Raw genomic sequence first — 23584 nt, 5'->3', positions numbered from 1 at the left:
AATATGTTGCATCAGTTACTTATTTTTTTTGATAGATAAAGCAAAGTATATCATCATTCAATTGTCAACAAATTTATCATCAGTGACACAGGACACCATGAATCATCCAGTTCAGTAGTTGAGTTTTTTTGTTTGTTTTTGTTAACTTTACTTAATTTACTTGTGAAGCTTCTCTTTTTTGCAGACGATGGCATTTAAAAACAAAAATCTCCTCACCAAAATGGAATGAAACACTGACTTAGACAACTGTATCAATCACAAAGGTGATCATTAATACAATAATATGTAATGAAATCTAAATCATTTTAATATTAATGTGCAGTTCTTTGTGACATTTCTCGTTGTAATCATCCTACTGCAGCTGTGCGTGGCTTGTTGTATAATCATACAGGGCAGGAAAATCTCTGTTTCATTCCTGCCATGGATTTGCCGCCCATAGAAACGCGGTGCTAGTGTGGTGTGCTACTTTTCAGTGACCTAGTTCCCCTCATCACTTGGTGCAGTTGTCCCTAATAGATACCGGTAAACTGTGGCTGGTCCATTTATTATTCATCCGATGATAGCATTGATTATTTGGAGGTCTGTAGTGTGAGAGGAAAAACAGAGGTGCGTGTGTCTGGTCAGGCTGGGGGAGACGGAGGAAGAAAGGGAAGTGATGGAGATGAGCAGAGAGGCAGCGGGGGAGGGGAGCGGGCACGTGGTAACAAGCACAAACTCCATCCTCTGCAGCAGTGTTGCTGAAGCACGACAGCCATTTTGATCTGCAGCCTTTCTTTGTTTGCTTAATAAGCTCTCAAATAACATATTTCTGTGTAATAACAATGTGGGAGAAGTAGAAGAACCAAAGTTTCCTTTGTGTTGTTTTGTTTTTTTTAATGATATAACAAACAATGGTGGAGGGAGAAGAGTGTTTATATATGAGCGTCACGTATCATGGATTATTTGATCGACTGAATTGAACCAAGCAAGTCCGAGGAAATGCAGCATGAAAGAGAAATAAATAAATCAGCTTCACAGCCTGTGGCTGTGGGTGACGTCATGCATGGCGATTGTCAAGATGCTCCAGAGCAGATGAATGCTGTTGCTATTATTAGTGTTTGGTAGCCGGGTAGTGTGAGTCATGTGCAGAAAATCTGAAATTTGGGCACTTGTGTTATCAATTTTATTCTTGTGTTCCACCATTTATTTATTTGTTTGGGTATTTGTTTATTTATGTATTTATTTAAGCAGACAGTTATATGCAGTGACATTTTATTTCAAAATGATGACTGTTCAATAATATCTTATAATACTTTAGACTTTTCCCTGTTACATCCCATCAGGGGTTGCCACTGCAAATCGGCCTTCTTCACCTCAATCTAACTTGACCAGCCACAGTCAAGTTTGGTTTGTCCTTCTTTGTTACATCCTCTCACCAAATGGCTTGTCTTCTTCTTCTACATTTTTCCTGGTGCCTCTCTTTCTGACTTTCTTTGTCCAACATATCCACAGTCTCCTTTTGACTATGTTTCAAACCTGTCAACTTGACCCTCCGATAAAGTCTTTTGTTTTTCTGTTTTATTTCATGACTAAACACGGTGTATATTCATTGTGTACGTCTGCACAAAGTCACTGTGTATCTTGTATTCTGGCGCTTCTGGGGTCTGTTTAGTCATCTAATTTTGACCTACTTGAGGCTGTCATGTTTCTATTTTTGGATCGTACAGAGAGCCCTGATCATAGAGGATAAAGGGTGCGTTCAGCTATGATTTTTAATCATACTTTAGTGATGTTGGTCATGTCAGTGAACTCAGGTTCACATGTGCTGTTGTTACTTTTGTCTACAATATGGGTGTTTGGGCTAATCCTAAATTTTGTTTGCATCCTGCAGCATCAGTAATATGAAGGCTCGAGGTGCCCTTGTGTTTGAGATGGGTGCCTTTAACAGTGAGAGATTTCTAATATTTAAGTAATGCATCTAACAGAGGTATGTAAATCACAGTCTGGAGACGCTGTGTTGGTGTGCATGTCTTCAGTAGCAGCTTCCTTGTCTGGGATTACCAAAGGGATTACCCAAAACCCTCACTGTAATATGGGACAGTACCAACTTGTTTACATACATGTTTACAGTACATAAACCACCTTAACATCTCACTCATGAAGCACAGCTCTACCATTAATGTGACATTGGATTTTCATTTTAAGTAGGTCAGTGTTGATAACTTAGATCACATATAGATGATTTTGTTTTGAGCAAAGCTCCATCAGAGGAGAGCTGTGATGCTCTCATTTTGTGCTTCCAACTTCCACTCTGCTCCTGATATTATTTTCTGCATCACTCCCCTCCCCCTCTCCAGCTGCACCATTCTGCAGCAGAGACAGAGAGGAAGAGAAGGACAAAAAGAAGGAAAGTGTGTCCAGAATACCAAATGATCTTGCTCCCTTTAGAGGAAAGGGGCACTTTAGGATGTAAAATGGTTTCATTGTAAACATATGAACGTGCTTGTGGTGTTAGCAGTTTTGTGTTTTTGTTTATTCTGACTAAGAATAACCTCACATTTTTTTAAATGAATCACATTCGCTCGACTGAAACTGTGGTAGTTTTTTGTTTGTAGCTTTTGTTGTTTTACATATCATCTGTTTCTTTCCGTCACCACCATTACCAGCTTTGCATCAGGGTGGGATGCAGGCAGGAGGTTGGATGTGTTACCATAGCAACAAGCTGACTCACAGGCAGGACTGTACCATTCCTGCTGAGCCACAGGGGGGCAGGAGCTGAGATAACGCGGGGGCTGTAGTCAGATCCTGTAAATGATTTGGGAGATGAGACTTGAAACACCCCTCGTGGGAACAAAGAGGTGCTGCATCCTCACACCCAGGGTGATGAAGAGGAGCAGACCGAAATCATGGCTGCTTTCTGCGTTGCTTCTGATCTGTTTATTTTGTAGATGAGCAAAACTGTGGTCATGAAAACCATGTGGTGTTGTGAAAATGAATCCGGTTTTGTGTCTGATTGTGAAAGGCGACCCTTGGTCATTATTTAGTCGACATATGCATGTGTTTACATGTGTTTAATAGCACTCATATAGTCGACTTTTGTCTCAGGATTCATCGGACAAAGCACATCAGCAATGAGCTGCACTGGTCAGTGCGCACAGATTCATTAATAAGAGATGAGGCCATCGCCTCCAGGCCCTCTGCTGTTGGTTCTTGGTAGTAGCAGTCAAAACATTCTACAGGGCAGACGCCCCAATTTCAACTCGTAAAAATATCGATGTTTACTTCTTTTTTTGTAAATTGCAGTGAGTTATAACATGTAATTCTACCACTATTTGTATCATTTATTATGTATTGTTTTATTTTAATTTTCTGAAGTCATGTTTTTAATATGTATTTGAACTGTTTCTGTCTTTTCAAATGAGATCTGTTTTCCCCATTTATTCTATTTGCACCTACCTTTTTGTTTGATATATCCACACACATGCACACTGAACACATGCAAATCACACTTCTTTTTATTTTAAAACATTACGGTAAGTATGTTTCTTGTTTTCCTCATTGAATACAGAAGCGGTTACCAAACAACCAGGCTAACCATTACTCCCTCTCTCTCTCTTGTTATTCTCTTTCACGTCTGTTCCTGCCTCCTGCTGCGCCGTCTACCTCTCCTCCTCATGTCTAATCCTGCTGACCATTTAAGGTAAGAAATCGTTTTGACTGTTTTATACTGTACATATATAACAACACAAAGACCCATCACACTGAGCATTCCAGTTTTATAAATTATAAAAACATTTAATACAATACAACAATATTTAATTTAAAATGTATTTCTGAATTGTATTTTTTAATGCACTTTTTTATTTTTGTGTTAAATTTAATAGCACAAAGATAATCTTCAATGTTCTGACCTGCTCACACAACTACAGCAACCTTATTGAGTCATTTACAAATCATTTGATCTTTACTCTCTTAAATATACAAACTAAACAGACTTGTCAAATGATTTTACTTTGCATGATGCCCTTGGTCTTGCTGTGACAAAGCCTTTTACTTCAATGAGGCTTAAGAATAATTGAAATCGTCTCCCAACTAACTGGCTTACAGGCTTTAAAGAAAGCCTCATGTTGACCAACTGTCATTTGTAGCCAGTGAAGGATGAAAGTCAAAATATCTCAGCATTGTTCAGTCTCTTTCTGTCTTACTTTCTGTTTGATATACTTGTTCATCCGGCATTATGTGTGTCTAAGAAAACATTCAATGTGTCCTTATAATGCAGAAAGAGAAGGTTTGTATTGGGATGGTTTGTCTTTAGAGGATTTGCAGTTATCACTGATGTCATATTGTCTTCTTGCACTGCAATAGTTGCCTTGTATTTACTTCATGAACATGAACCTGCTCGCGTGTCTAAAATCAATCCTCCTTTTGAGTTTCTTCATTGTTCGGTCTTCATCAATTAACAGGAGGGGATGTGTGTGTGTGTGTGTGTGTGTGTGTGTGTGTGTGTGTGTGTGTGTGTGTGTGGTTTGGAAATTTAAAAAAACGGACAACCCAATATAATCCGGAAATATCAATTACAATATCAATATCAATTTTCCTCAGCGCATACATGTTTTAAGTACAAAAATGAACGCATTACACTTTCTACTTTAAGTCTCTCTCAGATAATCAGTTTGGTGCTGAGGAGAGGAGCTCCATCTGCCTGCAGCAGCAGGAGTCGGTCGCCTGTGAGGTCCTGTCCACTTGTGTTACTGAAAACGTGCGTGCGTGCGTGTGTCGTCACAAGACTCCTTCTTGTGAGCACATTTTGCCTTGTGCAGACATTTTGGCTGGCCCTCGCAAGGTTTAGTTGTCATGAAGTTTTCCCCGAGCTGGCGCAAAGAGCTGCTTCCTGCAGAAGAGGCGCTGGGCCGTCTGTGTGGCGCTGTCCGCTCCTATGGTGCTGAAAACAGAATCTTCCCCCGCCACTCTCCAAAGAAGCAGTGCTTCAAGTGTTCTCGTGTTGCTCCGTGCGTGCGCTGTTTTCATTTTGCAGACACTATTTAATATCTTATCTAGAATAGAGCAAGAATATATACCGTTAATTAATATCGGTGAGAAATTAAATAGCATGCGCCAGTGTGGAAAATGTTGTGGATCATAATACTCCCCTCATCCCACAAGATGCTGCTACTGCCGACTGCAGGAGCAACATTTGACCGCCTGTGTGGCGCTGTCCGCTCTTGTGGTGCTGAATCCAGCCCCTGCACGTCCCTCCTCCCCCCCTCCGCTGCTGCTGCTAGTCATCCTGTGCCTGTGAGGAATATAACGCGCCATATAGCGCCACCTTGCTTCTGATACCGATGTTTGGATTGAGTGGACAAACTAGTGTCTATATGTTCATATCTACGACAGTAAATGAAATCATTTCATTTCTTAAAAATAAGTGGGTGAATTGTTGGTGATTAAAGACTTTTCTATGATAAATAGATCACTTTCAAGCTTATTTATAGGATTTTATAATTGGCCAATCAGAAATCATGTTGTTGTTATTTGTTTTTCATAATCATGTGAAACAAAAATGGCACTCTCTCTGTGCCTGCAACGTCATCACTCGGCCGCCTGTGAGGCGCTGTCCATCCCGGTGGTGCTGGAACCAGACTCCCCCACTCTCCCCTCAGGATTTCTGATTCTATGCACGTCTCTTTCTGTTGACCATGTCCGACGGGTAGTGCTAGACTCACGTAAATATGAATTATTGGGACTCATTTAATTGCCATGTAGATGAATCCTGTTGTTTAATTTTACTGAAGCAACATCACTTGCCGTCTGCGTGGTGCGGTCCACTCACGTGGTTCTGAAATATGTTCCCTCAGTGTCCGTCCGCATCCTCTGCCGTGTAAAAATCACAATCTAATTTATTCAATTGTTTTGATCCTGCAATAGCAAAAATATTTTTTAAACATGTATTTATTCCTCATATATTTGACTTACTTGCGCAGCTGTGCATTATTTCATTATTACTTTAACCATGCAGTGATATTGTCATATTGACCATTTTTTTTGTCATTTAATTTAAATAGTAACAAATGAAACAACATAAAGGATATTCAAATACTAGTCAGTGAAGGAGAGAAGAGGGAGAGACGGAGAAAAAAGGCACACACGCCTTCGAGCCACTGAGCTTCTATTCCTGCTCTCCCCCGCCCCCCTCCCTCCCGTTGCTCCACAGACCTCCATACGGGTATTTAGCTTACTGCTGATGATTGTGCCTGCAATTCCCTCACAAGTCCACTGGAAGGCAATGAAGCGCCTTGGCTGCTGCAGAAACACACCACTCAGATGATTCAGATTCAGTCATATGGAATATATATGTATATACCTGATTTCATTATAACAACAACAATAATAATCATAATAGTAATAGCGATAATAATCCAAATTGATAATTAATAATAAATAATAGATATTATTATTATTATTATTATTATTATTATTATTATTATTGTTGTTGTTATTATTGTTATTATTATTATTATTATTATTATTGTTGCTGTTATTATTATTATTATTATTATTATTATTATTATTATTATTATTATTTATTGATTGATGCTTGATACTTGATGGTTATTTATCAGGATTGTATGGATTTATGGGACCCATCAGTGGATGAGTCCCAGCATGTCCTCAACCAATCACATAGAGAGCTGTACAAAGAGATCTACTCTCTCTCTTTCTTTCTCTCGCTCACGCTCGCGCGCTCACAGCTCAGCTTCATCGTTCATGCGCTCTAACAGTGCAGGAGAGGAGGGGTCTCTCCACGCACAAAGAATGCTCGTTTCTCCTTGTTATACGGACGCCTCTATACTGGACTACACATCCTTCTATGCCTCGTTAAAGGAGCGATTGGAATGAAACGATATGGGATTTATGCAAAGAGGAATAATGCGGAGAAGATTGCCGGCGTGGCAGGTGTTGGTGTGGTGGTATCACTTCTCCCTGGTGTGGAATACAATAGACGGGCAGATTCGCTACAGCATCCCGGAGGAACTGAAGCAAGGCTCTGTGGTAGGAAACCTAGCTAAAGATTTGGGGCTGGCGCTGCCCGAACTGCATAGACGCAAACTGCGAATAACGTCGGAGGCTGGGAAGCAATATTTCAGGGTGGACCTGGGGAAGGGAGAGCTGCTGGTGACTGACAGGATCGACAGGGAGGAACTGTGTGCACAAAGACCGACGTGCGTGATGCCCTTAGAGCTCGTCATAGATAACCCTTTACAGCTGTACAGAGTGGAAATTGAAATCCTGGACACGAATGACAATTCTCCAAGTTTCCCGACGAAAGAAAATGTGGTGAAAATTGCAGAGCTGGTGACGGCAGGAGCGCGATACCCTTTAGACAGCGCGCATGACCCTGACGTTGGCTCTAACGCTGTTCGAGCATATCTCATCAGCAAAAACGACCATTTTAAATTGACTGTTAAAAACCATAAAGACGGTAGAAAGATTCCAGAGTTAGTGCTAGAGAAACCTCTTGACAGAGAAAAGCTGCCTGTGCATAATCTCATTCTCACCGCGGTAGACGGCGGTGATCCGGTGCGTTCAGGGACGTCTGAAATTAGAGTCGTAGTGCTGGACAATAACGATAACGCCCCGGAATTTGAGAAACAGTTGTATGAAGCAAATGTAAGCGAAAATGCAGCACCAGGAAAAGAAATAGTTCACGTTAAAGCAACAGATGCAGATGAAGGGCTTAATGGAGAGGTTGAATATTTCTTTGCAGATCGGACGTCTGATGTGATCTTGTCGTTATTTGACATTGATCCTACTACTGGTGCTGTTGTTGTCAAAGGGAGTCTAGACCATGAAACAAGCCCAGTACATAGGTTTGATATCACAGCAAAAGACAAAGGTAATCCAGAAATGGAGGGTCACTGCAGTGTAGAAATAAAAATAAATGATGTTAATGATAATGTTCCTGAAATTATTGTCACTTCTTTAACCTCGCAAGTGCCAGAAGATTCTGCTGTTGGAACGGTGATAGCGTTGATCAGTGCAAAAGACCCAGATTCAGGTGAAAATGGTAAAGTAACACTGAGTTTACCGAGCAAAAGCCCATTCAGAATAATCCCATCTGTCTCAAATCATTACTCACTAGTGACAAACGGACCACTGGACAGAGAAAGGAAAAGTCAGTATGACGTCAAAATTAAAGCACAGGATTCTGGGAAACCCCCTTTATCAAGTGAAAAAAATATAATGGTTGATCTGTTAGATGTAAATGACAACGCACCCATTTTCTCTTTGCCTTCGTATGTTGTTTATATAAAGGAAAATCATGCTCCTGGAATCATCATTTGCTCTGTGTCAGCTACTGACTCTGACTCAGGGGAGAACGCTAAAATCTCTTACTCCATTCTGGACTCTAAGGTTCAGGAGGTGTCAGTCTCATCTTATGTTTACATCAACTCAGATAACGGCAGCATCTACAGCATGCACTCGTTTGACTATGAGAAGCTGAAGGTGTTTGAGATTCAGGTCCAGGCAAAGGATCAGGGCTCTCCGTGTCTCAGCAGCAACACCACCGTCCATGTGTTCATCCTGGACCAGAACGACAACGCCCCCTCTGTCATTTACCCGTCCTCTGCTGCCCTGGGCTCCCTCTCTCATCAGAGGATGCCCCGCTCCGCTAAAGCCGGTCACCTGGTTACCAAGGTGACGGCCGTGGATGCTGACTCGGGTCATAACGCCTGGATCTCCTACAAAGTGGCGGAGGCCACGGACGCTTCTCTGTTCACGGTCAACCAGTACACAGGGGAGGTGAGGACTAAACGCTCCGTGTCCGAGCACGACGACTCCTCTCAGAGACTCCTCATAGAGATCAGAGACGATGGGGAACCGGTCCAGTCCGCCACCGTCACCGTGTCCATCCTGCTGGAGGACGGGCTCCATGAGCCCATCTTGGACCTGAGACACAAAGTGTCCGAGCCCAGCAAGAAGAGCGACAGACTGGCCCTGTATCTGATCCTGTCTCTGGCCTCGGTGTCCGTGCTGTCGCTGGTGACTTTCCTCATCTTAGCGGTCAAATGCATGAGGAGCAGCAGAAGCAGCGGCGCTTGCTGCATGAGACGCTCAGACTGTGAGGATTACAAGAACCCCAACAGAAACCTGCAGATCCAGCTCAACACTGATGGACCTATCAAGTACGTGGAGGTCCTGGGAGGAGACATGATGTCTCAGAGTCAGTCCTTCAGGTCCTGCATGTCTCCCATGTCAGAGTACAGTGATTTCACACTGATCAAGCCCAGCAGCACCACTGACTTTAAGGAGGTGATCAGTGTCCTGGATGCTTCTTTACCGGACAGCACCTGGACCTTTGAGAGCCAGCAGGTGAGCAGATATCACTCATAAGATGCAGTGTATTATGTATGTGCCTTAAAATGTCACACATAGCGCGCTTCCTCAGTGATTGCTAACAAGAGCACGAATGGTGTTTCATTTCAAAAGACTGAAATGAAAGCAACTTTTGTTGCTCTTCTATCAGAGCGACTACATACAACAAATTTGTTCAAAGGAGGTTAAGAAGGATGGTGGCTCATTTTGTGATTACTCTATCTCTTCGAGAAGAGACCAGCGGTGGGTGAACTTGAAATCATGATCAATTTCACTTGCAAGGAGAGGGTTCACAGAAATGTATCTGGCTGTGAAGAGCTTCTGAAGGGGAGCGCCCACATTAAAGAGACTTACTGACTCTGTCTTCCTCCCGTCATATCCAAGTGACCGAGTCGTATTGGGAAAAAAATAATAATTAAGTAAATTAAGTAAATATGAGGGCCTCTGTATACTATATATATATATATATATCTGTATACTATATATATATATATATATACATAAATATATATATATATATATATATATATATATATATATATATATATATCATATTTACTTAATTTGTGTGCTCTTGTCGGTATATGGGTTTGATGCATTACCTGTTTATATTAAAACATATAATAATGCCACTTAATTGATTATATGAGTCTCGTTTGGCGAAATGAACTCGGTCAAATTGGCTCTCACTGTCTTGGCTGTGGTAGTGATGAGAGGCAGGCTGAGGGGGCTGCTGCTTCTTACAGGGAGCATCAGTCCTGCTCTCATTGGCCAGAGGAGAGTGATGTTGTGAGCCAATAGGATTCAGAACTGTACAAAGAAATCCAGTCCCTGCCCCCATGTTGAGCCTCATCGCTGCAACATTTGTGGTGAGAAGAGCATCAGGAGAGACGGTCAGCCTGCGATGTCGATTTACGCACAAAAACCGCTCCTTGTGTGGTCATGCGTGGTATTCGCGGACTATTTCTTGTGTGGAAAAGACCTGGATTAAGAATTTCTGGCATGTTACTGCAATCAAAATCGAGTGGAACACGTCTTTTATAGCGGACCGAGGATGACAAAGACAATAGGACGAGGAGGCAGGAGATGGCACGCGCTTTGGTTGCTTTATTTCATCCTCCTGTGGACTACGACGCACGGACAGACTCGGTACAGCGTCGCAGAGGAACTAAAGCAAGGTTCTGTTGTCGGGAATATTGCCAAAGATTTGGGTTTTGGACTGTCCGAGATTTTTCAGCGCGAGCTGCATGTGGCGTCTGAGGCTGGTAAGCAGTACTTCAGCGTGGACGTGGGGAAGGGAGAGCTGCTGGTGAATGACAGGATAGACAGAGAGGCTCTGTGCGGACAAAGCAGTAGCTGTGTGCTGCCGTTGCAGGTCGTAATAGAAGACCCTTTACAGCTATTTCGCGTGGAAGTAGAAATACTAGACATTAATGACAATGCGCCGAAATTCCCGTCAAGCGAAATTACATTGGAAATTGCGGAGTGGACAATTGCCGGGGTTCGTTTCCCGTTAGAAAGCGCCATTGACCCTGATGTGGGAGGCAACTCATTAAGATCATACACACTCAGTAAAGACGAGTGTTTCAACATCAGAGTGAAGGAGGTGGCGGGCGGGAGGAAAGTTCCAGAATTAGTTTTAGCAAAGCCATTAGACAGAGAGAAGAAGTCGGTCCATACACTGCTATTAACAGCTCTGGATGGGGGGAATCCTGGTCGATCAGGAACGTCTCAAATATCCATTAAAGTTCTGGACATAAACGACAACATTCCAACTTTTGAGAAACCGTTATATAAGGTTTCAGTCCCTGAAAATTCAGCAGAAGGCGCAGTAATAGCGCAAACAAAAGCGACAGATATGGACGAGGGTCAGAACGGAGACATAGAATATTTGTTTGGCGCGCACACACCTGATGACGTCCTGTCGCTCTTCACGATTGATAATGCTTCTGGAATAATATATTTGAAAGGAAAATTGGATTTCGAATCAGCCGCTAGTTATGAAATCGACGTCACAGCTAAAGATAAAGGTAATCCGAGAATGGAGGGTCATTGTTCCGTGCACGTTGATGTGATGGATGTGAACGACAACGCCCCAGAAATTATCCTCACATCTCACCCAAAACCCGTGCGTGAAGACTCCGCCAATAACACCGTCGTAGCTCTCATCAGCGCCCGAGACATTGACTCCGGTGATAACGGAAAAGTTACACTGCGTATCTCTAACAAATCACCTTTTTCGCTTAAACCGTCTTTCTCACAGAATTACGCGCTCGTGACGAGCGGAACTTTAGACCGAGAGAAAATCTCTGAGTATAATGTTGAGATCACAGCCACTGACTCAGGTGCTCCTCCGCTGTCCAGTAAGAAAACTGTCCAGGTCAGCCTCACTGACGTGAATGACAACCCTCCTGTGTTCTCTCAGTCCTCTTATAACGTCTATTTGAAAGAGAACGGAGTAGCAGGATCTATCCTCTTCTCAGTCTCTGCTTCTGACCTGGACTCTGGTGAGAACGCAAAAATCTCTTACTCCATTCTGGACTCTAAGGTTCAGGAGGTGTCAGTCTCATCTTACGTTTACATCAACTCAGATAACGGCAGCATCTACAGCATGCACTCGTTTGACTATGAGAAGCTGAAGGTGTTTGAGATTCAGGTCCAGGCAAAGGATCAGGGCTCTCCGTCTCTCAGCAGCAACACCACCGTCCATGTGTTCATCCTGGACCAGAACGACAACGCCCCCTCTGTCATTTACCCGTCCTCTGCTGCCCTGGGCTCCCTCTCTCATCAGAGGATGCCCCGCTCCGCTAAAGCCGGTCACCTGGTTACCAAGGTGACGGCCGTGGATGCCGACTCGGGTCATAACGCCTGGATCTCCTACAAAGTGGCGGAGGCCACGGACGCCTCTCTGTTCACGGTCAACCAGTACACAGGGGAGGTGAGGACTAAACGCTCCGTGTCCGAGCACGACGACTCCTCTCAGAGACTCCTCATAGAGATCAGAGACGATGGGGAACCGGTCCAGTCCGCCACCGTCACCGTGTCCATCCTGCTGGAGGACGGGCTCCATGAGCCCATCTTGGACCTGAGACACAAAGTGTCCGAGCCCAGCAAGAAGAGCGACAGACTGGCCCTGTATCTGATCCTGTCTCTGGCCTCGGTGTCCGTGCTGTCGCTGGTGACTTTCCTCATCTTAGCGGTCAAATGCATGAGGAGCAGCAGAAGCAGCGGCGCTTGCTGCATGAGACGCTCAGACTGTGAGGATTACAAGAACCCCAACAGAAACCTGCAGATCCAGCTCAACACTGATGGACCTATCAAGTACGTGGAGGTCCTGGGAGGAGACATGATGTCTCAGAGTCAGTCCTTCAGGTCCTGCATGTCTCCCATGTCAGAGTACAGTGATTTCACGCTGATCAAACCCAGCAGCACCACTGACTTTAAGGAGGTGATCAGTGTCCTGGATGCTTCTTTACCGGACAGCACCTGGACCTTTGAGAGCCAGCAGGTGAGCAGAAACTGGCTTTTTATTAATTTTGAAGGTGTTTACAATTTTTTTGACGATAAAAAAAATAAATGATAATATTATTTAAATTTACTAATCGATACGTATACTAGTGTGTTCAAATGTCTTTCTTTTTTCACTAAAACTTTGCTGCAGTGATGACATAAATATAAGAACTTCCTTATTACAATACCAAATGAATCACTAAAATGTAATATCAAAATAAATAAAAAATAATGTACATCTATCAATTCTTTTTTCACCTGACCCGAGTTAAATTGACCATTGGATTGGAGGTTCTGTTTGCTCTAACAGCAGTGTTGTGTTCGTTTGTTGTCTCGCTGAATTATTGTTCGGTGGTTGTTGAAGGACACACATATATATGCATGTTTTTATTATAATTATATTATTATTACGTTATAATTCTATTAGTAGTAGTAGTGGAATATAACTTGTATTCATAGAATCATCTTAGATTGAACTTCAGGATCAGTTGGGTGGATGGCAACTTCTCTATCGACTGCCATTTCCCTCCAGACATTACTCATATTTTGAATGTGTGTGTGTGCTTATACTGTATATATACTTTTTTTCTTCAAATATTAGGTGTGCAAAAATCAGTATTTTAGCTCCATATTTGAACATGGTTTTACAAGTAATGAAAAGCTGGTAGTAAAATTGTTTCTGTCCCTTTAAGAAAGGGCGAGTTTCTCGATCTCATTGGACCAGAAGCTCAGAAGCTGAGCACCAATGAGCTTGAGAACTGTACAAAGCAATCTAGTCCCTGCCCCCCTTCAGCATCATCGCACTCTCGCACTGAATGTGCAGAGCTGGAGCAGGATGAAACGGCCACTAGATCGTCTGTCTTTTTTTTTAACATATATGTCTGCTAAGGCCACGTGGTTTTAACGAGAGGATCCTTAAACGTTAGGAGTCTAGCGCGGTGATTTTTTTATTCCCACAATGACCTGGACATCTGTACGGATTCATTCGTTATAACGGACGGAGGATGACAAAGACAATAGGATGCAGAGACTGGAGATGGCAGGCGCTTTGGTGGTTTTACTTCTTTCGTCTTTGGAGCACAGTAGCGGGACAGACTCGGTACAGCATCCCGGAGGAACTGAAACAGGGATCCGTGGTGGGAAACCTGGCGAAAGATCTTGGTTTAGGACTGTCGGATATATTTGATCGTCAGTTGCGTGTCGCATCCGATGCCGGGGAGCAGTACTTCAGCGTGGACGTGGGGAAGGGAGAGCTGCTGGTGAATGACAGGATCGACAGAGAGGCTCTGTGCGGACAAAGCAGCAGCTGCGTCCTTCCTCTGCAAGTGGTGATGGAAAATCCTCTGCAATCCCAACGAATCGAGGTGGAAATAAGAGATATTAATGATAACTCGCCTCGGTTTCACACGCAGGAAATTAAACTGAATATTCCAGAGTCGGTCGCGGTGGGGAAACGTTTTTTACTGGAAAGCGCGGAAGATCCCGATGTCGGAATTAATTCGTTAAAAACGTATTCTGTGAGTAAAAACGACTATTTTTCTATAAAATATAAAGACACAAAAAACGGCAACTCTGTCCCTGAATTAGTGCTAGAAAGGGGTCTGGATCGAGAAAAACAAATTACACATCGGCTGATTTTCACGGCCCTCGATGGAGGTAATCCTCCCAAATCCGGAACCTGTGAAATCACAATTACAGTCACTGATATTAACGATAATTTCCCAGTGTTTACAGAAAACCTCTATAAGGTTGCACTGAAAGAGAACAGCACCAGGGGGACTCCGGTGATCAAAGTAGCGGCCACGGACGCGGACGACGGCCTGAATGGTGAAGTCGTATATTCGTTTGCCTCCCGCACTCCGACAGCTTTGCTCACAAAATTCGGCATTAATCCTGAAACGGGGGAAATCGTGTTGAAAGGCGACTTAGATTATGAATCAGCAACGACATACGCGATTGATGTAACTGCCAAAGACAGAGGCGTCCCCGAAATGGAGAGTCACTGTCGAGTCCAGCTCGACGTGGAAGACATAAATGACAACGCTCCTGAGATCATGCTCACCTCCAAACCCAATCCGGTTCGGGAAGACGCGCCGAGTGGAACCGTGGTGGCTCTGATCAGTGCGCGCGACCTGGATTCGGCTGACAACGGGAAAGTTTCGTTGCATGTTCCTGAACGGTCGCCGTTTGCTTTGAAACCGTCCTTCTCGAAAAACTATGAGCTAGTTACAAGCGCTCGACTGGACCGCGAGAAGCATTCCGAATATAATGTCGAGATCACCGCGACCGACTCTGGTTCTCCTCCTCTGTCCACTAAGAAAGTGGTCACCGTCAGAGTTGATGACGTGAATGACAACCCCCCTGTGTTCTCTCAGTCCTCTTATAACGTCTATTTGAAAGAGAACGGAGTAGCAGGATCTATCCTCTTCTCAGTCTCTGCTTCTGACCTGGACTCTGGTGAGAACGCTAAAATCTCTTACTCCATTCTGGACTCCAAGGTTCAGGAGGTGTCAGTCTCATCTTATGTTTACATCAACTCAGATAACGGCAGCATCTACAGCATGCACTCGTTTGACTATGAGAAGCTGAAGGTGTTTGAGATTCAGGTCCAGGCAAAGGATCAGGGCTCTCCGTCTCTCAGCAGCAACACCACCGTCCATGTGTTCATCCTGGACCAGAACGACAACGCCCCCTCTGTCATTTACCCGTCCTCTGCTGCCCTGGGCTCCCTCTCTCATCAGAGGATGCCCCGCTCCGCTAAAGCCGGTCACCTGGTTACCAAGGTGACGGCCGTGGATGCCGACTCGGGTCATAACGCCTGGATCTCCTACAAAGTGGCGGAGGCCACGGACGCCTCTCTGTTCACGGTCAACCAGTACACAGGGGAGGTGAGGACTAAACGCTCCGTGTCCGAGCACGACGACTCCTCTCAGAGACTCCTCATAGAGATCAGAGACGATGGGGAACCGGTCCAGTCCGCCACCGTCACCGTGTCCATCCTGCTGGAGGACGGGCTCCATGAGCCCATCTTGGACCTGAGACACAAAGTGTCCGAGCCCAGCAAGAAGAGCGACAGACTGGCCCTGTATCTGATCCTGTCTCTGGCCTCGGTGTCCGTGCTGTCGCTGGTGACTTTCCTCATCTTAGCGGTCAAATGCATGAGGAGCAGCAGAAGCAGCGGCGCTTGCTGCATGAGACGCTCAGACTGTGAGGATTACAAGAACCCCAACAGAAACCTGCAGATCCAGCTCAACACTGATGGACCTATCAAGTACGTGGAGGTCCTGGGAGGAGACATGATGTCTCAGAGTCAGTCCTTCAGGTCCTGCATGTCTCCCATGTCTGAGTACAGTGATTTCACACTGATCAAACCCAGCAGCACCACTGACTTTAAGGAGGTGATCAGTGTCCTGGATGCTTCTTTACCGGACAGCACCTGGACCTTTGAGAGCCAGCAGGTGAGCAGACTTTCCCTCAGTAATGAACATTATTTAACTCCCAGCTAATGCTGGAGTTGACTTCAAGGTTCGCTGCCTGGATAAAGCGTGGTGACCAGGGTACAAAGTGAGACTTGTGATCAGATATAGGGTGAGAGCTATGGACGGTTGTGTGAAGCTTGATTTTCGTTTCAATCACTGTTGTGTATTTGCTGTAGAAAGTGTGCAGGTTTATAGGTTTGGTAAACATGATACAAGTGCTGGTGTTGAATGGTGAGATGTTCACTTTGGTGGTTGATTCACGTCCTACATTCTATACTGAACACTGCCGTGTTTTATATAATGTGTGTGTTTATTATTTATAATGTTCCTATAATGTCGAGATGATTTTTTTTTGAAACCACAATAATAAGGATAATAATATCAAGAGAATCCTTGCTCCAAACATAAAAATGACAAAAAAAGACTATTGATAAAAAAAAAACTTTCACAGCCTTCCAAAATGTATTTAAATCATTCTAAGGCAGTACTTTCTAATCATTATTATTAACAACAACAACAACAATCATAATAATAATGTTATTATTTCTCAAACAATAATAAGCAAATAATATTCAGCAAAAACAAAATTTAGTCAACAACTAACTGGATCACACTCCCAATATACTAAGGAATCATTCTTAGTGAAATTGCGCATGTGCAGTGTGGAATATTAACAGTGAGGCTGTGTGTAGTTGAAAAGAACCCCTGCACTCTGTCCCTCTCCATCCTCCCCAGAGAGGGATGCTGCTCCTATCTGTTCTCATTGGCTGCTCCGTGATGAGTGCGCACCAATGAGGAGGAAAGGCAAAGAAAGAGATCTCCTTCCTCCCCCATTCTCATCCACCGCAGCGTCCAGTACAGTGCTCCACTGCTTCTGTCACAGAAGGACTGGGTTTTGCTGCTCGTTTTATTCGGCTGGTATCTACTGGATTCTATGATGGTTCCCCTCAAACTGGACCGCGCCGGTCACTGTCGGATTTTTACGCCCGCTTTTCAATTCTGAAAGATATTGGGGTGCGTAATGGAGGATTGCAGTTGATGAGAGATGACAAAGAGGATGAGGATCCGAGACTGGGGATGGCAGGCGATTTGGTGGCAACATTTCATCTTATTGTGGACATCAATACACGGAGAGACCCGCTACAGCATCCCCGAGGAGATGGAGGCGGGCTCTGTTGTTGGAAACATCGCAAAAGACCTGGGTTTGGGATTAACGGACATTTTTGAGCGGAAATTGCGCGTCGCCTCCGAGGCTGGTAAGCAGTTTTTCCGGCTGGACGAGGGGAAGGGAGAGCTGCTGGTGAATGACAGGATAGACAGAGAGGCTCTGTGCGGACAAAGCAGCAGCTGCGTTCTTCCGCTGCAAGTAGTCATTGAGAACCCGTTACAGTTGCATCGCATTGAAGTCGAAATCAGAGATGTAAACGACAATGCACCCAGTTTTCTAAACAGCGATCATGTCTTAGAAATAGCCGAGTCCACTGCTGTTGGAGTGCGGTTTCCCTTGGAGAGCGCGGAGGACCCCGACGTGGGGACTAACGGGCTGAAAATGTACAGTTTGAGCAAAGATGAGAGTTTTACTCTGAAAGTTAAAGAAATTGAAAATGGGCGCAAAATACCAGAATTGGTTTTAAGCAAACCTCTGGATAGAGAGAAAAAGGCTGCTCACACTGTGTTTCTGACTGCGTTAGACGGTGGCAGTCCAGCGAAATCTGGGACCTCTAAAATAACTATAAATATTTTAGATATTAACGACAACGTCCCTGTATTCGAACATTCGTTTTATAAAATCGCTGTCAGAGAAAACAGTGACAATGGCTCTTTTGTTTTAACAACCGCAGCCACAGACATAGACGACGGATTAAACGGCGAAATAGAGTACTCGCTCGGCATCCACACGCCCCCGTCAGTGCTCTCAGTGTTTCATATAGACCCAGTCAAAGGTGATATATTTTTGAAAAAGCAACTTGATTATGAAACTCAATCATCATATCGATTTGATGTCAGCGCCAAAGATAAGGGGTTCCCCAAAATGGAAGGTCACTGTAGCGTCCAGGTTGACATAATAGACGTCAACGATAACGCGCCAGAAATTGTTTTGACTTCGGAACCTAGCTCTGTTCCGGAACATTCTCGTAGCGGCACCGTCGTGGCGCTGCTGAGTGTCCGCGATGTCGACTCTAGTGACAACGGCAAAGTTACCCTGCAGCTGCCAAAAGGTTCTCCATTCGCGCTGAAACCATCATTCTCGAATAATTATGCTTTAATTGTAAACGGTTCTTTGGACCGAGAACGCTTTTCTGACTACAGTGTTGAGATCACAGCCACTGACTCGGGTTCTCCTCCTCTGTCCAGTAAGAAAACTATACCAGTCACCGTCACTGACGTGAATGACAACCCTCCTGTGTTCTCTCAGTCCTCTTATAACGTCTATTTGAAAGAGAACGGAGTGGCAGGATCTATCCTCTTCTCAGTCTCTGCTTCTGACCTGGACTCTGGTGAGAACGCTAAAATCTCTTACTCCATTCTGGACTCTAAGGTTCAGGAGGTGTCAGTCTCATCTTATGTTTACATCAACTCAGATAACGGCAGCATCTACAGCATGCACTCGTTTGACTATGAGAAGCTGAAGGTGTTTGAGATTCAGGTCCAGGCAAAGGATCAGGGCTCTCCGTCTCTCAGCAGCAACACCACCGTCCATGTGTTCATCCTGGACCAGAACGACAACGCCCCCTCTGTCATTTACCCGTCCTCTGCTGCCATGGGCTCCCTCTCTCATCAGAGGATGCCCCGCTCCGCTAAAGCCGGTCACCTGGTTACCAAGGTGACGGCCGTGGATGCCGACTCGGGTCATAACGCCTGGATCTCCTACAAAGTGGCGGAGGCCACGGACGCCTCTCTGTTCACGGTCAACCAGTACACAGGGGAGGTGAGGACTAAACGCTCCGTGTCCGAGCACGACGACTCCTCTCAGAGACTCCTCATAGAGATCAGAGACGATGGGGAACCGGTCCAGTCCGCCACCGTCACCGTGTCCATCCTGCTGGAGGACGGGCTCCATGAGCCCATCTTGGACCTGAGACACAAAGTGTCCGAGCCCAGCAAGAAGAGCGACAGACTGGCCCTGTATCTGATCCTGTCTCTGGCCTCGGTGTCCGTGCTGTCGCTGGTGACCTTCCTCATCTTAGCGGTCAAATGCATGAGGAGCAGCAGAAGCAGCGGCGCTTGCTGCATGAGACGCTCAGACTGTGAGGATTACAAGAACCCCAACAGAAACCTGCAGATCCAGCTCAACACTGATGGACCTATCAAGTACGTGGAGGTCCTGGGAGGAGACATGATGTCTCAGAGTCAGTCCTTCAGGTCCTGCATGTCTCCCATGTCAGAGTACAGTGATTTCACGCTGATCAAACCCAGCAGCACCACTGACTTTAAGGAGGTGATCAGTGTCCTGGATGCTTCTTTACCGGACAGCACCTGGACCTTTGAGAGCCAGCAGGTGAGCAGAAAGTAGTTTGATTTTTTTTTTTTTTTTTTTTTTCATTTAGTTGGTGGTACCTATATTTTTATTTGTTTACATTCTTGACGACAATTATAAATATGTGAAATTGTTGCTTTGCGTAAAACGTATCTAAATAGTATATATATATATATATATATATATATATATATATATATATATATATATATAAATAACAAAATATGTAATAATAACAAAATAATTGTAGTTTTATTGATATTTAAATTATTAATAAAAATGTCATCAGGTGTAAAATTCAAAAATCACCATTCCACGGTAACAAACAAATATGGAACAAAATTGTCATTAATATGAATAATAATAATATGTAAATGCATTGTTACAATGACAACAACAACAATAAACAATAATAATAATAATAATAGAAGGGGATTTAAAAAACGCTAGTGTAGTCTTATTTTGTATCTGTCGCTTTAAAATTTCTCTCTCCGTTGCTATTGGCTGCCAAGCCCGAATGCTCTGCACCAATTACGTGCACTACAGTACAAAGAGATCCATCCCCTCCGCTCTGCAGGACCGGGGATCGTCTTATTGCATTTCGTGTAACAGTCAGAGGAGCGTCTTCTCATCTCCAGTTCCTTCCTTTGGATTATAAACTTGCGACATGGACCACAACACTCTGTGTTTCTCTGGTGGAAATGAAACGTCTCCTTCTTGTTGGATGTTATTTTGTATATCCTCATTGGGAAAGAAGGATTTATAGCGGGTGAAGGATGACAAAGAGAATGGATCAGAGAGTGAAGCGATGGCTGCCGATTTGGTGCTGCTTCCTTTTGTGGAGGACGACTCGCGGACAGACTCGCTACAGCATCCCCGAGGAACTGAAACCCGGTTACGTGGTAGGAAACCTCGCCAAAGATCTAGCTTTGGGTCTCACCGAGATGTACGACCGAAAGCTGCGTGTCGCATCTGAAGCCGGGGAGCAGTACTTCAGCGTGGACGTGGGGAAGGGAGAGCTGCTGGTGAATGACAGGATAGACAGAGAGGCTCTGTGCGGACAAAGCACTCGCTGTGTGCTGCCGTTGCAGGTTGTACTTGAAAACCCGCTTAGCTTACATCGAATAGAGGTGGAAATCAAAGATATAAATGATCATTCCCCGAGGTTTAATACGGAGGAATTGTCTTTAAAAATTGCGGAATCGGCAGCAGTCGGGACACGTTTTTCTTTAGAGAGCGCGGAAGATTCAGACGTCGGACGGAATGATGTCAAGTCCTACACGCTGACGAAGAATGAGTGCTTTACATTAAAAATGAGGGAGGTTGAAGATGGAAAAATGGTCCCAGACTTAGTATTAGAAAAGCCTCTGGACAGAGAGAAAGCCGCGGTCTATCAGTTAACACTGACTGCGCTGGACGGAGGGAACCCGGTCATGTCGGGAACCGCGCAGATATTAATCACAGTTTTGGATAATAACGACAATTTTCCTGTGTTTGATAAAAGCATATATCGAGTGTCCCTGACGGAAAACTCGCCGCGTGATACGTTTGTCGACAAAGTAAAAGCAACTGATGCCGACGAGGGACCGAACGGAGAAGTAGAGTTCTCGTTCGGGTCACGAACTCCGGCCAGTATATTGTCATTGTTTGAAATCAACTCCTCAACGGGAGAAATTCGTTTACGAGGGGATTTGGATTATGAAAAGGAAACGACGTACAAAGTCGAGGTGACGGCAAAAGACAAGGGAGCTCCGGTGATGGAGAGCCACTGTCGACTGCAGGTCGATGTCATTGACGTCAATGATAACGCTCCAGAAATAATTCTCACGTCCGAACCCCAGCCGGTCCGGGAGGATGCACCGAGCGGATCTGTTGTCGCTTTGTTAAACACCCGTGACGCCGACTCCGGGAACAATAGTAGAGTAACGCTGCAGCTGCGCAAAGGTTCTCCATTTAGTCTTAAAGCCTCATTTTCTAACAATTACGCACTAGTCACCAGCGGGCCTTTAGACAGGGAACGTTTTTCTGAGTATAATATTGAGATCACAGCCACTGACTCGGGTTCTCCTCCTCTGTCCAGTAAGAAAACTATACCAGTCACCGTCACTGACGTGAATGACAACCCTCCTGTGTTCTCTCAGTCCTCTTATAACGTCTATTTGAAAGAGAACGGAGTAGCAGGATCTATCCTGTTCTCAGTCTCTGCTTCTGACCTGGATTCTGGTGAGAACGCTAAAATCTCTTACTCCATTCTGGACTCGAAGGTTCAGGAGGTGTCAGTCTCATCCTATGTTTACATCAACTCAGATAACGGCAGCATCTACAGCATGCACTCGTTTGACTATGAGAAGCTGAAGGTGTTTGAGATTCAGGTCCAGGCAAAGGATCAGGGCTCTCCGTCTCTCAGCAGCAACACCACCGTCCATGTGTTCATCCTGGACCAGAACGACAACGCCCCCTCTGTCATTTACCCGTCCTCTGCTGCCCTGGGCTCCCTCTCTCATCAGAGGATGCCCCGCTCCGCTAAAGCCGGTCACCTGGTTACCAAGGTGACGGCCGTGGATGCCGACTCGGGTCATAACGCCTGGATCTCCTACAAAGTGGCGGAGGCCACGGACGCCTCTCTGTTCACGGTCAACCAGTACACAGGGGAGGTGAGGACTAAACGCTCCGTGTCCGAGCACGACGACTCCTCTCAGAGACTCCTCATAGAGATCAGAGACGATGGGGAACCGGTCCAGTCCGCCACCGTCACCGTGTCCATCCTGCTGGAGGACGGGCTCCATGAGCCCATCTTGGACCTGAGACACAAAGTGTCCGAGCCCAGCAAGAAGAGCGACAGACTGGCCCTGTATCTGATCCTGTCTCTGGCCTCGGTGTCCGTGCTGTCGCTGGTGACTCTCCTCATCTTAGCGGTCAAATGCATGAGGAGCAGCAGAAGCAGCGGCGCTTGCTGCATGAGACGCTCAGACTGTGAGGATTACAAGAACCCCAACAGAAACCTGCAGATCCAGCTCAACACTGATGGACCTATCAAGTACGTGGAGGTCCTGGGAGGAGACATGATGTCTCAGAGTCAGTCCTTCAGGTCCTGCATGTCTCCCATGTCAGAGTACAGTGATTTCACGCTGATCAAACCCAGCAGCACCACTGACTTTAAGGAGGTGATCAGTGTCCTGGATGCTTCTTTACCGGACAGCACCTGGACCTTTGAGAGCCAGCAGGTGAGCAGAAAGCAGATATAAATACTCAGACAATGTGTCACCATATCTATTCTCTGGCCGTAACAGGGCGAAAATTGAAACACTTGAAATTTTAAAAATATCTTTATTTTGAAAAGAGCATTATTATATTTATATATTAAAACCAAATAATTTGAAGATAACATATGTTAATTATTTTCTAATTGTTTCAAAACTACAACTTTTTCGCAGCGCTTCATTTATATTTCTTACTTAAAAAATATTTTACTGCCACAAAATTAAAGACTAAAAAATGTTTCGTCTATTAAATTGAAGTTATATTTCACATTCTATCAAAATTGTATTCTTGAGTAACACAGTGCTTTATAAGGAGCTGGTAAATGGCGGGATATGTTTCAGCACCACAATAATGGACAGCTCCGAACTTTCGACCCCAACCCTTTTAAAACCTTCCACTTCACAAAATGACTTCAACTCTAAAACTATTTATTGTCTGAAAAATGATTATTTACTTAGTTTTCCACGTGCTGTTTATTTTTGCATGTCATTTTAACGGTGTT

The 23584-nt window shown here is 44.6% G+C and overlaps 6 protein-coding genes across 50 annotated transcripts in view; all 6 read left to right on the top strand.

Moving 5' to 3' along the window:
• Nucleotides 1-23584, top strand: part of LOC128766858 (protocadherin gamma-A11-like) — a 215218-nt gene that overhangs the window by 168554 nt on the left and 23080 nt on the right. The window lies entirely within an intron of this gene.
• On the top strand, nt 6653-9699 carry pcdh1g22 (protocadherin 1 gamma 22). The gene has a single exon (XM_053878400.1). It carries the CDS (start codon nt 6883-6885, stop codon nt 9370-9372), a length of 2490 nt encoding a protein of 829 aa, XP_053734375.1. The 5' UTR covers nt 6653-6882; the 3' UTR covers nt 9373-9699.
• On the top strand, nt 10011-12949 carry LOC128766865 (protocadherin gamma-C5-like). Its single transcript, XM_053878397.1, has one exon. It carries the CDS (start codon nt 10409-10411, stop codon nt 12932-12934), a length of 2526 nt encoding a protein of 841 aa, XP_053734372.1. The 5' UTR covers nt 10011-10408; the 3' UTR covers nt 12935-12949.
• On the top strand, nt 13701-16385 carry LOC128766866 (protocadherin gamma-C5-like). Its single transcript, XM_053878398.1, has one exon. The coding sequence runs from the start codon at nt 13869-13871 to the stop codon at nt 16368-16370; it is 2502 nt and encodes an 833-aa protein (XP_053734373.1). The 5' UTR covers nt 13701-13868; the 3' UTR covers nt 16371-16385.
• On the top strand, nt 17378-19872 carry LOC128766873 (protocadherin gamma-C5-like). The gene has a single exon (XM_053878404.1). It carries the CDS (start codon nt 17389-17391, stop codon nt 19855-19857), a length of 2469 nt encoding a protein of 822 aa, XP_053734379.1. The 5' UTR covers nt 17378-17388; the 3' UTR covers nt 19858-19872.
• LOC128766872 (protocadherin gamma-C5-like) lies at nt 20404-23081 on the top strand. The gene has a single exon (XM_053878403.1). It carries the CDS (start codon nt 20598-20600, stop codon nt 23064-23066), a length of 2469 nt encoding a protein of 822 aa, XP_053734378.1. The 5' UTR covers nt 20404-20597; the 3' UTR covers nt 23067-23081.

Source organism: Synchiropus splendidus, chromosome 11 (genome assembly GCF_027744825.2).
Source record: "Synchiropus splendidus isolate RoL2022-P1 chromosome 11, RoL_Sspl_1.0, whole genome shotgun sequence".
Lineage (NCBI taxonomy): Eukaryota > Metazoa > Chordata > Actinopteri > Syngnathiformes > Callionymidae > Synchiropus > Synchiropus splendidus.
This window is presented reverse-complemented; position numbering and strand designations above follow the sequence as displayed.

Excerpts from the sequence above, each read along its gene's own strand:
- pcdh1g22 (XM_053878400.1), top strand. The coding sequence starts at position 6,883 with ATGGGATTTATGCAAAGAGGAATAATGCGGAGAAGATTGCCGGCGTGG.
- LOC128766865 (XM_053878397.1), top strand. The coding sequence starts at position 10,409 with ATGACAAAGACAATAGGACGAGGAGGCAGGAGATGGCACGCGCTTTGG.
- LOC128766866 (XM_053878398.1), top strand. The coding sequence starts at position 13,869 with ATGACAAAGACAATAGGATGCAGAGACTGGAGATGGCAGGCGCTTTGG.
- LOC128766873 (XM_053878404.1), top strand. The coding sequence starts at position 17,389 with ATGACAAAGAGGATGAGGATCCGAGACTGGGGATGGCAGGCGATTTGG.
- LOC128766872 (XM_053878403.1), top strand. The coding sequence starts at position 20,598 with ATGACAAAGAGAATGGATCAGAGAGTGAAGCGATGGCTGCCGATTTGG.